At 37.0% G+C, this 16508-nt stretch overlaps 1 protein-coding gene across 8 annotated transcripts in view; it reads left to right on the top strand.

The window, feature by feature from the left end:
* TANC2 (tetratricopeptide repeat, ankyrin repeat and coiled-coil containing 2) overlaps nt 1-16508 on the top strand; it is a 363824-nt gene that overhangs the window by 279722 nt on the left and 67594 nt on the right. For all 8 annotated transcript variants that reach the window (XM_032870890.1, XM_032870889.1, XM_032870888.1 and 5 more), the window contains one exon: nt 7133-7364. In XM_032870890.1, the coding sequence (XP_032726781.1) occupies nt 7133-7364 (232 nt within the window). The remainder of the gene's footprint in view (nt 1-7132; nt 7365-16508) is intronic.

Raw genomic sequence — 16508 nt, 5'->3', positions numbered from 1 at the left:
TCATTCCCTCAACTCTGCAACTTTAAAAGACATCTGCTTTTTTCTAAACATTTTGTATAAACTAGCTCCCACTTATTTAGAAAAATCAGAATAAATATCACTTTGGAAGTACATTGAATGCTGAAGAGCTTCCATCATCATCATCATCATCAACTTACTCATTTAGAATGGATGTTTTGAATGCATGGAATACAAGACTAAAGTTAAGGCAGTGAACAAAACAGACACAGTCCCTGCTGTTTTGTAGCCCACGTTCTTGTGGTGGGAGAAAGCCAATAAACAAACGTAATATGTCAGATCGTGATGAGTGCTGAAAAGAGCTCCAGGAATTACATCTCCCCACATTGTCACTTCTTAGTCTCTCTTTCATCAAGTTTATTTTCAATATTTGGTAAATGTTACATATTGTTAGTAGGAAATTAGTGACTACACTTAAGAAGTAATCTCATTTTCAAGTCCATGATTTCATGTCTATCTTAAGCAAAATGTAAATAAATCTTTTTTGTGCCTAAAAATGGGATATCTTCAAATTTATATTATACCTTATATAAGAAGTGGCCCTTTAAATTAAAATTGATGTTGATGTTCAAGATTTGGAAAATGTTAAATATTGTTTAAGTAGAAAATTAGTGATTATTTACACTTACTCAAGGAATATATTTTAAATTTCATGATTACTTTTTCCTTAAGCAAAATAGAAATGCACGTGTTTGTGCTAGAGATAGGATAGTTTTAAGTTTATAGTGAATGTCGTATAAGAAATGGCACCTAAATATCCCAGTAATTGTGCCATGTGTTACATTTTAAGTATATAAGTTTGTTCTTGGAAGCATAGAGCAGAAGCCAGCAATCTTACTTATCACTATAACAGGCCAGTAAGCAGAAGCCTTTTCAGTAAGATTTTCAAATCAATTAGCATTTTGATGAAGTAAGCTAATATATGTGAATTAAAAGTGTCTGTGAAAAACCTCTTGATTTGATAGACAAAGTTCTTAGTGCCAGTTCTTGTACATCAGTAATTATAATTGGTATTTTCAGGACATAATGTTAGATAGGGAGGAGAGTGCAAAGGAGCAACTATGGGATGCTAATTTTCATGTAAGAAAGAAAGAGATATATAAAAATACATATGTATCTGCTTATTTGTACAAAAGAAATGCAGGAAGGATTAACCAGAAGGAAAAGATACTGGTTACCTAAAGCAGATTGGTGGGATGGAGAATAGGAAGAAATGGGTAATGGAAATGGGGTACCCATTAAGATGAAGAGAGATGTGGCACTCCTTTGCATATATCTTTTTGTATAGCTGTGACTCCTAGAAACATAGTGATGTTTCACATACCCAGAGCATGATTAAAACCAACAAGTATGTTGGGGTCAAGGAAGCCCAAAGTGGAATCCAAACATTTACAAATAAATCTCACTGTATTTCAAGATTTTATCCATTTTATTTAGAGTGAGAGAGAGTGCACACATGTGAGCAGGGAGGGAGTAGAGGGAGAGAGAGAATCCCATGCAGACTCCATGCTAAGTCATGCTGAGTGTGGAGCCCAGTGCAAGGCTCTACCTCACAACGCTGAGGTCATGATCAAGATTTGGAGCCAAAATCAAGAGCTGGTTGCTTAACCAGCTGAGCCACCTGGGTGCCCCAAACCTAACTGTATATCAAATGGGTAACATGACCACACCGAAGAACGCAGTTTGGAAGACAACATCTTGACTGAATACTGTAAGGCTAGACAAAAAGAGCTATGCATAATGCTATATTCTGATCAGTAAGTGTGTTTCTCACAGGAGTATGGTTAGCAATTCTGAAAATCCTTCGTGTATGTATTAGAGAATGGATCGAGTAAATAAAAATATTGTAAATAGCAACCCCAGGTTTCTCATTGTTGGAGAAGGAAGTTAACAAACGAGGAAAGGGAAATCGAAAGTGAGCCAGGTGGCACTGGATTGAAATCTAAGGTATCAGTGTATATTCACAATTTTTAATATGTATATCTGTATCTATAGCTACTTCCATAGATATATTTAGAGAGAGATACAGAAATATAGATGAATCTTTGCGTGTGAATTAGTGTATGTATGTGCATTTCCTAGCTCTCTGCACCAAAAGGGCCCCAAATCAAAGGCACTTCAATAGCACTAATTACACCTACTGTTCAGATCTTGTTTTATAAACACCATTCTCCCGTAAAAGAAACCAGGGCTCTGAAGAACTTAAATGATGCCAGGTCTGGGGTAGAGTAAATTTAAGATGAGCCTGGAGCATGTTATGGTGCCAGAAAATAAGAAAGTGCTTTTAAAAAGATGGGGGGTGGGGAAGATGGGGGACTTCTTGAAAGAACACAGATACCAACCTGGAAGGATTTCTAGGATTTCCTTCCTAATGACTGAAGCTGGAGCAAAGTGACAACAAAATAAATATAGTACTGGATATAACTAATGGAATAAAATAATTCCATACTTAAAATCACTCAAGTAAACAAATGAGGCGGGAGGAAGGATAGCTCACTCTTTCGGTAGAATTCCGATAGTAAATGTAGAAGAAAAAAGGGAGGAAATAGAGCATCACTCTCAGGCAAACACTACATGGTAGTTGTTGCAGACAAGATCCACTGATGGATACTAAAATCATTGGGCAGAAATTTGAGGAGAAACAGGATTAGCATTGTCTCCAGGTGTCTCCCCCAAGATATTTATTAACTACAAAGAGAAAGAGAGTAACTTTATAGTAGACAAATCTGGCAGAAACCTTTACCTTAACCAAGGCGATCAAGGTCAGCATCACCAGTAACAAAACATGTCAACATTGCGGGCCCCGTGATGGTATCCGCTGAGAAGGACACAACACTGTTTTTGTGGTATTCTTGCCCAGAAATCTCAGTTGGATTATGAGGAAAACATTGGACAAACCCAAACTGACATTCACCAGAATAACTGATCAGTACTCTTCGAAAGTGTCAAGGTTACGAAAGATAAGGCCTGAGGAACTCTTACAGACTTACACTCACAGGAGTGTGAGGAGAAATAACAACTAAATGTGATACGGGACCGAAAGAATCTTGGAACAGAAAAAGGACATTAGTGGAAAACTGGTAAAATTTTAATAATGCCTTTAGTAATGTTGTGCCAGTGTTATTTCCTAGGTTTGATAATTACGCTATGATTATGTAAGATATTAATAAAAAGAGAAGCTGGGTGAGGGATATACAGAAACTCTGTGTACTACTTTTGTAACATTTCTGTAAGTCTAAAATTAGTTCAAAATAAAAAGTTAAAAAATAAATAAAAGTCCTACTGCCAAAAAAAAAAAAAAAAAAGTAGATCTCCAAGCTGGAAATTTACTGAGGCAGAACCCAAGTCTGAAGGCTATTCTAAGCCTCCAGCCCCAGGGTAAGGATTAGAGTCAGAGTTGAGGGACTAGGAAAGGCAAGCAAAGGTCCTTACTCATACTAAACCTCCAGGTCCCTGGAAATATTAGAAGACACACTAAAGTGTTGGAAGGGATGTGCTGAGCTAGGAATCATTCAGGTGGGGATGAGGGAATTCAAGGAGTGATGAAAATGAGACCTGGAGTAAGAATATGAGAGCAGACCTGAAGGGAGAATTTAAATAGTACAAGTGCCAGTCATTATGTAAATCAAGTTTTTATTTCCAGCAGAATTCCAGATAGTCAGAGCTGTCCTTTTCTTTATGTGAGATTAGCTTAATCCTGTCACAGATTATTCATTTCAAGTAGAAAACAGTCTTTGGAGAGTGAAGGTCTGGGATTTTTAATCGGAGCCTGACAGGTTTGCAGCCACTTAATCATTTGATTAGGCCCTTTCATGAGGATTATACTTCATCTTATGATTTCTTATATGCAACACTAAATCAAAGCTTTTTTATTTTTTTCTTTAAGATTTTATTTTTTAAGTAATCTCTACACCCAGTGTATGACTTAAACCCACATCCCCAAGCTCTAGTTTCATGCTCCACAGAATGAGCCAGCCAGGGGCCCCATATCAAAGTTTCTTTTTTTTAAAGATTGTATTTATTTGACAGAGAGAGGTCACAAATTGGCAGAGAGGCAGGCTGAGAGAGGGGGGAGAAGCAGGCTCCCTGCTGAGCAGAGAGCCCCATGCGGGGCTCCATCCCACGACCCTGAGATCATGACCTGAGCAGAAGGCAGAGGCTTAACCCACTGAGCCACCCGGGCTCCCCTTAAAGTTTCTTATACCCAAAGCTAGTCTTTTCTTTTGTCTATATAGCCTACAAACCTACCTTTTTCTTTCTTCCCTCATAGAAGTAATCTAAAATTTACTTACTATTGGGGTGTCTGGGAGGCTCTGTCAGTTAAGTGTCCTACTCTTGATTTTGGCTCAGGTCATGATCTCAAGGTCATGAGGTCAAGCCCTGCATCAGGCTCTGTGCCCAGTGTGGAACCTGTTTAAGATTCTCCTTTCCCTCTGCCCCTCCCTTCCTCTGCCTCTCTAAAAAAATAAATAAGTAAAATTTACTCTCTATCTTTCCCAAAGAATTAATATAATTCTGGTCATATCTGACATATTTTGACTAGAATTATTTTAATAAAAAGTCTAGGGATTTAACATAAGAAAAACTTGACATGGAGAGGAATTAATAATAAAAGAGGCATAGCTGAAAATGAAATTTCAACAAATCATCATGAGAGACAAGAATTCAAGGAAAAAGGTTCTACCTGCTGATTTATTGGGGGTAGACTAATTCTGAATCATTTCCAAGAAGTTGACATGATAGTGATTGAACACAAGTGGCCATGGTAACTTTCTCAAAGCTGCAGGAAAAAATCTAATACCATTGAACCCTGGAGCAATGAGAGACTGAAGAAAAAAACTACATTAGCAGACTTGTTTCCTATTTGTATATGTAGGAAAAGTCGTAGATGATGTCAACACACAATTTGGAGGACGCACCAGATAGGTTTGACAAATGAACCTGTGTTTGTTGGTTACTATGTGTGCATGTTCTATTTGTGTATACTACCAAACTGCTTTGAAATGTCTAGTAAATATCCTGTTTTGAGCCACAGTGCAAATTCGGTGAAAATGTTGAATGGTCTTTCTACCTGAATTCTGCAAAGCAGTCGAGACTTCCTATTTGGAATGCTGAAGAAATATTTCACAAACTAAAAGAAAGAAAGGTAGCCCAGAAGGAGTAGCTTTAGCAGTGTCCTTTGTTAGATAAAATCTCATTCAGCCTAGAGCACAGATGATTTTTAATAAAATCAATAAGAGAAACCTCTTCCTAAATTTCAGAATTTTTATCTTAAAACTAGTAATGGGATAGAATCCCATTACTTTAGGTAAAGGGTAAGTTCAGCTGATTTGCTCAGCTTTGCTTCACCTTGACATGTGGAAGCTATCAAGGTAAAATATGATGAAAGTTCGTATTGATTCAGAGGTTTGCTGTTTGCTCTTTATGAAGTGGATATTTGTATCCACGTGGATATAACCACTGACATTCACTGTTCATTGAGAGGAGAGATCAACCGCTGCTAGGTTTTCTCTTTGGCTCTTTACATTGTGCTTAAGAGAGGTATAATAAAGCAGTGACCAGTCTATCTAAAGGAAAGAGTGGAGATTTTCAAAATGTAACTTCTCACTTCCAATTCCAAATTATGATCACATCTCATTGCTTCACTCACAAGGGATTTCTGTCCTCAGCTGTCTATGGATAGTAACATTTCGCGTATTAAATTTTTCTCTGTGTGCCTAATGAGAAGGATTTTGGGTGTTTAAAGAAAAAAAGTTACATTTCTAGTATTTGTTAAAGAGCAAGAATGACCTATAGATTGGGAGTCTTTCCAAAATGAAACACTTTAGGGGTACCTAGGTGGCTCAGTCCTTAAGTGTCTGCCGTCAGCTCAGGTCATGATCCCAGAGTCCTGGGATCAAGGCCTGCATCGGGCTCCCTGCTCATGGGGAAGCCAGCTTCTCCCTCTCCCACTCCCCCTGCTTGTGTTCCCTCTCTTCGCTGTGTCTCTCTCTGTCAAATAAGTAATAAAATCTTTAAAAAAAAAAAAAAAAAGAACACTTTGGTGGATGACTGTTCCCAGGGCAGTTTTCATCTGCCTAAAAGCATAAAGCGAGCAGCCAGAAAAGAGTCTACAGAACTTGGATGATGTTGATGACGATGGAGAGGAGGAGGAGGAGAGGGGGGTAGGGCAATGATGGTGATGGCAGCGTCAGCCAACATCGCTGTGCATCTTCTTTGTGCTGAGCACCAGTCCAGGTGGTTTCCATACATTCCGGCTGACTCTCCCCTGCCAATTTCATGTTACCTCTTCAGTATTGTCACTTCCGTGGGTAGTACTGAGCCAACAGAGTGCTGTAGATTAAAGTGACCCTCTGCACTTAGCTTGAGGCAAAGAGAACGGCCAGAAGGTATGGAGTGAGCTCTGTGCAAATTCAAACAAACAAACAAAAAACCCAGAGGTTAAAACCAGGCTCCAGCCAGACTGCCCAGATGGATGGATGAGATTAAGACTGACACATTTTCTGAGTTCTTTGAATGTAAGACCTGCAGCTAACAAAACTCTCAGTCATTTTCCTTTTTCCTGTCATCTAATTCTGGTTGTCTCTGGGCGCTAGAAAATACTAATGGTAATTCCTAAATCTGAATTATTTTTTATAAAGCTATTTACAACAACATTAATTTTAAAAAGTAAGGACTTATTAAGTTATATGTGTTTATTGAGATTAACAAGGGTTTTCTGGGGTCATTTTAGTCCTAAGGTACAAGATTAGACTTTCTCCTGTACGGTTCCATGCTGAATAAATATTAGATAAATGTAAATCTTTATTCTCAGGCTTGTTTCCCATTTCTTAAAATCTAAAACCCAGATTCTACAAAGGAATCTTATCATCCAAAACTCAGTTTGCATTTATAAATTTTAATTGTAAATTATATGTGTATACGGTAGAAATACTGTACCAAATTTCTGTCTTAGGTAAAACAGGCCATTTCTGAGATAGCAGCTTTTGGTTTTACTTGAAAAAGTTGTGGAATGGGGAGATGGAAAACCGAGTTAGAGAATGATCCTATGGTAACCATGGCTGCTACTCTTGCTCCTGACAAACCTGTTGGCGTTTTCATCTCTCTGCTCTAGGTGGTTGCCTATCACTATTGCCAAGCAGATAACGCCTACACCTGCCTGGTCCCCGAATTCGTCCACAATGTTGCTGCCCTGCTCTGCCGCTCACCTCAGCTGACGGCCTACCGGGAGCAGCTGCTTCGGGAGCCTCACTTACAGAGCATGCTGAGCCTTCGGTCCTGTGTCCAAGACCCCATGGCCTCCTTCCGGAGGGGAGTCCTGGAGCCCCTGGAGAATCTCCACAAAGGTACAGATGGGGAGCTCAGAAGGCGAAAGGTGGAAGCTTTGGAGCCCAAGTTTACGTGTCCTAGAAATGATGATTTTTATCACTTTGCCAAAACCAAATGTGCCACAACTGATGTCCCTCAGGATACAATTAACAGAGAAAAGATTTTACTTGAAAAAATGAAAATTCCTACAGGAACTGCTACTTCTTTCCTCCTTTCCCTCTAAAAATTCTCATTCTCACTTCCAAATAGAATACATTTTTCTTGTACTCAAGGTAGTAGAGCTTCTAGTCCTCTCTGTAGAGTTCAAAAAAACCAGTACAGCCATGCCCCCACTCCATGTTGTAGAGTTCGTGTGGTTAGAAACTTCCTCATCATAATGTTTGGGTTTTTTTTTTTTTTTTTTCATTCCATAGTCAGGTAAAATGAAATGGCATCTATGGCTACACAACTCTGTGTATTCCTAAACCTCAGCTTTCCACAAAAAACTATGTAAAGGGTATTTAAGATATGTTTAAGAAATGGGGGGGTGGATAAAATGGAATCCATCTCCCTCGTACTCATGCCCTTCTTCCGTCTTTCCTCTGCAACTCTGGTGTCAGCTGTGGCCTATGCACAAGCATCCCTTCCTTCACCCGTGTCTACCCCATCCCCTTAACAGTGTTTTATCAGTGCTGGAAGCCAGAGAGAAGGACTTGAGCGAGCATGAGGTTCCTGAGCAGTCGTGTTTATTCCTAAGAGACTTATATCTTTCTTGAAGGTTTTGGAGGTGCTCAGTAAGAAAAAATGATTATAACTGCCTTTCTCCTGGCCACCATCTTCAGTTATTTCAACCTCCATACTAGTTACTTGGATATCAGAGTTTCTCTTCTCAACTTTCTATACCTCTACTACCTACCCATTAGCTTCTCTGTACACTAGACCTTGGAATTTCTCCACAGATATTTTAAAGCCTATTTTCTGTACGGTCAATCTATATCCTGCTAATTCTGCCTTCATGATGTTTCTCCCATCCATTAGTCTCATATTCATTCCTGCCATTGTCACCTCAAAGGCCATTCAGTTGCTCATGGCATCATGTCTGTACTACTACCCTTCCTGGTCTTCTCTGGTTTGGGGGTTTAGTGCTGCTTTCATATCATAGCACACTTAGAAAATGATAAAAATTTGTATAGCATACTGAGATAAAAAAAATCACAACTCCTTATAGCTAGACATGACTGGCCTTGAGATTACAGCTGTGCTAAACCCCCAAGCCCTGAGGGCTAAAGAGGTTCATTTTTAAGTACACCTCTAACCTGTTCTTGACGTACCTGGTAGGGACGCTCTGCCCTAGCCTCTGCGTCCTGTAGACTTTATGTGCTGCTTCCAAATAAAGCTTCATAAAGTATCACTCTCATCACTTAATTTCTCTGTTCAGAAACCTAACTATTGCTTACTGAATTAACTTCCAGCTTCTTAGTCTAGTGTGTAAGGTACTTGATAGCCTGGGTCCAACCCGCTTTCCAGCCTTACTGTATACTTTTACCTGTATGAATCCTGTGTTTACATGTGAAATACTCATTAGTTCTTAAACACTCATGTACATATTCCTGCCTCCGTACATTTGCTCATTGTTCCATTGTTTCTTGTTATGCCTTCTGCTTACATCTCTATTAGGTTTCTACCCATCTTTCAACAACCAGCTAAATGCCACCTTATTCATAAGAGGCCTAATGATCTCCCTGCCAGCCTCTAGTAAGATACAGTATTCTTCCACATTGATATTAGGGGGCTTTTTTTGTATTTTTATTTAGAGTATACTTAACACATTATTATATGCATATTAAGGATTTAAAATTTTATTACTAACATTTATTGAACTATATGTCAGATACTATACTTTGTGCTCTGTAAGAATTAGTTATTTCTGTACCTGTCCTGTCCCTTCTACTAAATTGTATGCTACTGAAGTTAGCAACCTTTTCTCATTCATCTTTTATACTTCGATGTGGTTATGTCACCTTGAACACGGTGGGCATTTCAGGAAGTAAAGTTTGAACAAATGAGTGAACATAGAAATTGCTCACATACTGAGTACCTTGAAGGAAGGACAGTGATACAAAGATCTACATCTTATAGCTCATTCAAGGAGAATATCCAAATGCTTGCAGGTTCAGCTCTAGATTGTTAGCCATGACTCACATGTTTCAATTTTGCTTCTCATGTAGGTCTCCATAAACAGCTTTATAGCCTTATTGATGAATATTGTTCTAAATGAATTTAATTATTCCATCTGATTCCCATGTTCTTACTTTTAAAACAAAATCCTTGTCATGAGCAATAGCTGTAAACAGAATTTATAAAGTAAATGAAATACTAAAAATTATTTTATCAACCATTAAGAGGGCAGGAAAGAAAAACAGAATAAAAATTGTTTTTAGGCAGCTCTTTCTGCCCATAGGTCCCGTCCCCATGCTTTAATAGAACCACCTTTTTGTATGTGCACACGCACGCACACACACACACAATTTTAAATTGAACAAGTGGAAATCAAAGGCACAGCTTAAAGAATATAGTCAGTGATATCATAGAAGTGTATGGTGACAGATGGTAGCTCCACTGGTGGTAAGCATAGCATAACATATAGAGAAGTTGAACTACATCATAAGCCTGAAACTTATGAAGCCTGAAACAATGTAACATTGTGTGTCAACTATATTCAAATTAAAAAAAATTTTTTGATTAAAAATTTTTAAAAACAAATATAAGAAAATAAAATGGTATTGTGTTAGGCTGCTAAAAAGAAGCAGTAAGTCAAACAGAGAAAGAAAAATACTGTATGATCCCACTTACATGTGGAATCTAAAAAAAACAGAACCAAAAAACAAAACAAAACAAACAAACAAAAACGCCAATCTCATAGATCCAAAGAAGAGATTGATGGTTGCCAGAGGTGGGGTGTGGGGAAAGGGGTCAAAAAAACTTCGTTATAAAATTTATAAGTCATGGAAAAATACAGCTTATGACTATATTTAATAATACTGTATTGCACGTTTTTAACTTGCTAAGAGAGTAAATCTTCAAAGTTCTCATCACAAGAAAAGAAAGTTTGTAATTGTGTAAGGTGGTAGATGTTAACAGACTTGTGGTTTTCATTTTACAATGTATGCAAATATCGAATCATTATGCTATAGAACTGAACCAAAAACTCAAAATCAGATTAAACTTTTTTAAAAAGCAAAATGCTATACTTAAAGTCAATCATACCAATAATTACATTACATTTAAATGGACTAAGCATTTCTATTAAAAGGTAGAAACTACCAGACTGAATAAAAAGCAAGACCCAACAATATGCTATCTACAAGAGAGGTTATCTGAATACAAAGACACAGATTAGAAGTGAAAGGATAGAAAATATATATAATCATGGAGCATAAGAAGGCTGGAGTGGATGTATTAATGTGAGACAGAGCAGACTTCAAGACAAGAAGTGTAACCAGAGGGCCATTTGATAAACATGAAAGGACCAATTTCTGGGAAGATAAAATAATCCTAATGTATATATACCTAATAGCAGAGGCTCAAATTACATGAATCATTGTCAAATCACTGTATTGTACACCTAAAATGAATATAACATTGTATGTCAACTGTACTTCACTAATACATATTTTTCAGAAGAATGAAGAAATTATTTCAAATAAGTTTTTTAAGTGAAAAAAATACATGAGTCAAAAACTAATAGAACTAAAGAGATAAACAGGAAAATAATCATAGCTGGTGATTTTAACAACCTCTCAATAAGTGTAAGAACAAGCAGATAAAAACCAAATGTGTAGAAGATTTCAATGACACTGTCAACCAGCCCGATCCACTTACCGTTTATAGACTACTACCCAATAACTGCAGAATATATATTCTTCTTGAGTGCATGAGGACCATATTCTGGGCCATAAAACCAAGTTGGAAGGTTTCTTTGCTTTTCTTTATTTTTTTTTAAGACTTATTATTTATTTGACAGAGAATGAGAGAGAGCACAAGCAGGGGGAGCAGCAAGTAGAGGGTGAAGCAGACTCCCCACCAAGCAGGGAGCCTGGTGCGGTGCTCAATCCCAGGGCCCTGGACCGTGACCTGAGCTGAAGGCAGACACTCAACTGACTGAGCCACCCAGGTGCCCCAAGTCTAAAGGTTTCAAAAAATTAAAATCTTATAGAAAATGTTATCTGACATAATGGAATTAAATGAGAAATTGATACAAATAAAATCCCCAAATATTTAGAAATTTAACAACATACTTCTAAATAACCTATAAGACAAAGAAGAAATTACAGAGGAAATGATAAAGTATCTCAAAATGAGTAGTGTAAAATCAATGTCTAAGTTTCTGACTTCATAAACTAGAAAAAAATGAGGAAAATAAACCCAGAGTAAGCAGAAAGAAAAAAACAGTAAAAACAAGAACAGACATCAATAAATTTTAAAAAAATTAATATTTAAAATGAATAAATTCCTAGCAAGACTGATCAAGAAAATGAGAAAAAAAACTCAAATTAACATCAGATATAAAAGGGAGATAGCTTTATAGTTCCTATAGACATTAAAAGAAAAATAAGGGATTATTATAAACATCTTTTTTTTTTTTTCCATGGGCCTCAATTCTAGGACCTTGGGATCATGATCTGAGCTGAAGGCAGACGCTTAACCATCTGAGCCACTCAGGTATCTCTATAAACATCTTTATAACATAAGTTCAACAACATAAACTGGACAAATCCTCTAAACAATACAGTTTACTGGTGCACCTGGGTGGCTCAGTGGGTTAAGCCTCTGCCTTCAGCTCAGATCATGATCTCAGGGTCCTGGGATCGAGCCCCGCATCGGGCTCTCTGCTCAGCGGGGACCCTGCTTTCCCCTTTCTCTCTCTGCCTGCCTCTCTGCCTACTTGTGATCTCTCTTTCTCTCAAATAAATAAATTTTTTTAAAAAAATACAGCTTACTGAAAGTGACTCAAGGGAAAATAGACAATCTGAATAGCCCTTATCTATTTAATTTAATTTGTAATTTAAAAGGAAAAAAATCTTCAACCAAAAAACTCCAGGCTCACATGGTTTCACTGATGAATTGTTTTCAACATTTAAAGAAGAAGTAATATTTCTGCAAAATTAATAAAATTCAAAAAGATAAGAAATGTATCATACATATGTCTTCAGAAAACTAGAGGAGACAAACATTTCTTAACCTGTTTTATTAGATAATTGTTACACTGAAACCAAAATACAGTAAGGATCTCATAAGAAAAGAAAATTATAGGTCAGTATTTCTCATGACTATAAGAACAAAGTCCTGAAAAAACTAATAGCAAATCAGTTAGTCTTACTTGATCAAGAATGAAATGTTAGTTTAACATTTGAAAATTTAGGGCTCTCTGCTCAGCAGGGAGCCTGCTTCTGCCCGCCCCGCACCTGCCTCTCTGCCTACTTATACTCTCTGTCAAATTAAAAAAAAAAAAAAATCTTAAAAAAATTGAAAATTTATCAGTGTAATTCATCATATTAACAATAAATGAGAAAATCTATATGTCTTTATATAAATATACATTTATATAAAATATATGCATACATAATCTTTTCAATAAATGCAATAAAGCATTTTACCAAATATTATAATTAACAATAAAACTTTCTACAAACTAAGAATAGAAGAAAACTTAGTCTAATAAAGGAAAACTCCAAAAAACATACAGCTAACAATGAAATGTTAAATATTTTCCCCCTAATAGCGAGGAACAAGACAAGAATATTCCTTCACTCACATCACTTACATTAAACTCAACATTCCACTGGTAGTCCAAGCTAGCACAAGAAGAAAACAAACAAGCAAATAGTAAAGATTGGAAAGGAAGAAATAAAACTGTCTTTATTTGTAGATTATTTACCTAAAATACTCTCAGGAATCCACAAAAGAAAAAATAAGCCTACTAGAACTAATAATAAATATAGAACTCCAGGCTATAAGGCCAATATGCATATATTTATTGTATTTTTATACTGGCAGAAAACAATTGAAAATTGAAACTTAAAAAGTAGTGTGGCAGGGTATCTGGGTGGCTCAGTTGGTTAAGCAACTGCCTTCGGCTCAGGTCATGATCCTGGAGTCCGGGGATTGAGTCCCACATTGGGCTCCCTGCTCCATGGGGAGTCTACTTCTCCCTCTGGTTTTCTCCCTTCTAATGCTCTCTCTCACTCTCTCTGTAAAATAAATAGATAAAATCTTAATTAAAAAAAAGTAGTTTTTTGTTTTTTTTAAGCTTCTTTATTTAAGTAATCTTTATACCCTACATGAGGCTTGAACTCATAACCCTGAGATCAAGAATCACACATTCCTCCAACTGAGCCAGCCAGTTTCCTGGTAGTGTGGCAGTTTTAAAAGATGGCTATAAATTCTTTGGCATTCCTCCTAACCAGAGTTGGGGGTCTTTGTCTCCTCCTATTGAATTTTTTTAGCAGGCTTGTGACTACTTCAACCAATAGAATACTACAAGCTGATGCTAGGTGACATCTTGAGGGTAGGTCATAAATGTCCACACAGCTTTCATCTTGTTCACTGAAACACTTGCTTTTGGAGGATTGCATTGTCGTGTAAAAAAAGAAGTACCAACACTTAAGTGTTCCGGTTGACTAGCCCTGACATGGGAGTTTTTGTTCCAGGTGATTTCAGCCCACAGCCATTTGAGTAACCCCTAGAGGTCTGATGCAGCAGTAGTTAACTATAACAAACAATATATTTATTTTATTTTATTTTATTTTATTTTTTCAGTGTTGCAAGTTTCATTGTTAATGCAACATACCCAGTGCTCCATCCAATACATGCCCTCCACAGTACCACCAGGCTCACCCATCCCCCTACCCCCTCCCCTCCAAAACCCTTACTTGGTTTCTCAGAGTCCATAGTCTCTCATGCTTCCTCTCCTCCTCCAATTTATCCCAATTCACTTTTCACTTTTCCTTTCCTTCTGCTAATGTCCTCCATGTTATTCCTTATGCTTCACAAGTAAGTGAAACCATATGATAATTGACTTTCTCTGCTTGGCTTATTTCACTCAACATAATCTCTTCCAGTCCCGTCCATGTTGATACAAAAGTTGGGTATTCATCCTTTCTGATGGCTGCATAATATTCCATTGTATATATGGACCGTATCTTCTTTATCCATTCGTCTGTTGAAGGATATCTTGGCTCTTTCCACAGTTTGGCAGTTGTGGCCATTGCTGCTATGAACATTGGGGTACAGATGGCCCTTCTTTTCACTACATTTATATCTTTGTGGTAAATACTCAGTAGTGCAATTGCAGGGTTATAGGGTTATAGCTGTATTTTTAATTTTTGAGGGATCTCCACACTGTTTTCTCCACACTGTTTTCCAAAGTGGCTGCACCACTGGAACAGAGTAGAAAGTCCAGATATGGACCCTCAACTCTATGGTCAAATAATCTTTGACAAAGCAGGAAAAGATATCCAGGGGAAAAGACAGTCCCTTCAATAAATGGTACTGGGAAAATTGGACAGCTATGTTTAGAGGAATGAAACTCAACCATCCTTTTACACCATACACAAAGATAAACTCGAAATGAATGAAAGACCTCAACATGAGGCAGAAATCTATCAAAATCCTAGAGGAGAACATAGGCAGTAACTTCTTCAACATCAGCCATAGCAACTTCTTTCAAGACATGTCTCCAAAGGCAAAGGAAACAAAAGCAAAAATGAACTTTTGAGACTTCATCAAGATAAAAAGCTTCTGCACAGCAAAGGAAACAGTCAACAAGACAAAGAGGCAACCCACGGAATGGGAGAAGGTATTCTCAAATGACACTACAAACAATATTTCATGTAGTGTCAAAGTACTTAAGAAAAAACTTAACAAAAGATGATAAGACCTCCTCAGTGAAAGCTACAAAACATTTTAGAGTGAAATTACAGAACTTAGTAAATGGAAATATACCTAGTTTGTAGATTAGAATTTTTCCCCCACACTGGTCTATAGAATCAACATAATCTAAAGACACTTCACAAAAGAAGATACCAAGTGTGCCTACAAGCACAAGAAAAGGTGTTTAACATCATCAGTCATCAGGAAAACGCAAATTAAAAACACAGTGAGACACCACTTTACTCCCACTAGAATAGGATAAAATGTTTTAAGTCAAGCGTCAAATGTTGGTGATGGTGATGAGCAGCTGGAACTCTCACATGATACTGGTGGGAGTATATGATGGTACAACTACTTTGGAAAACTGGCAGTTCTTTATAAAGTTAAATATAAATCTGCTTTATGACCAAGAAATTCTATGCCTATGTATTTACCCAAAAGAAATGAAAACATATGTCTACAAAAAGACTTGTACAACAATGTTCATAGCAGCTTTATTCATAGTAGTTAGAAACTGGATACAACCCAAATGTCCTTCAACAGAATGGATAAACAAGTTGTATAGTCACTCAATGGAATACTTCATAATATTAAAAAGAAACAAACTAATAATATATATAATAATATATATAATAATAATAATATACTCAACATGTATAGAGGAATCTCAATATCATGTTAAACAAAAGAAACAAGTGCATATAGTCTATAGTGATAGAAGAGTGATTGCCTATTAAAGATTGACTGGGAGGGAACCTAAGAGAAATTTCTGGAATGATGACAATGTTTTATATTTTGATTGGCATGTTAGTTACATGATTTACATATATTTATCAAAACTGATCAAAGTGTGCAGTTAAGATCTTCACAATTAACTCTAAGTAAATTTTATCACAATAATTTTTAAGATAGATTATTTTTAAAGGTAGCTGAAGCTTTCTTTCCAGGGAAGTTCAGTGGAAAACATTTTCAGTTTAGATTCAGAAGCTAGATTTCAAATTGTACATTTATCTTTTAAAAAATGAAAAGTCATGGGGCTCCTGGGTCACTCAGTCGGTTAGACATCTGCCTTTGGTTCAGGTTGTGATCCCAGAGTCCTGGGATCGAGTCCTGCATTGGGTTCCCTGCTCAGTAGGGAGTCTGCTTTTCCCTTGCCCCTTTAGTGCGTGCTATTGCGTGCTCGCTCTCTCTTGCTCACTCTCTCAAATAAATAAATAAAATCTTTTTTTTTTAATAGAAGTATTTTCTTT

Source organism: Lontra canadensis, unplaced genomic scaffold (assembly GCF_010015895.1).
Source record: "Lontra canadensis isolate GAN:19392208 unplaced genomic scaffold, GSC_riverotter_1.0 scaffold41, whole genome shotgun sequence".
NCBI lineage: Eukaryota > Metazoa > Chordata > Mammalia > Carnivora > Mustelidae > Lontra > Lontra canadensis.
Note: the sequence above shows the minus strand (reverse complement) of the source record. Positions and strands in the feature narration are given on the sequence as shown.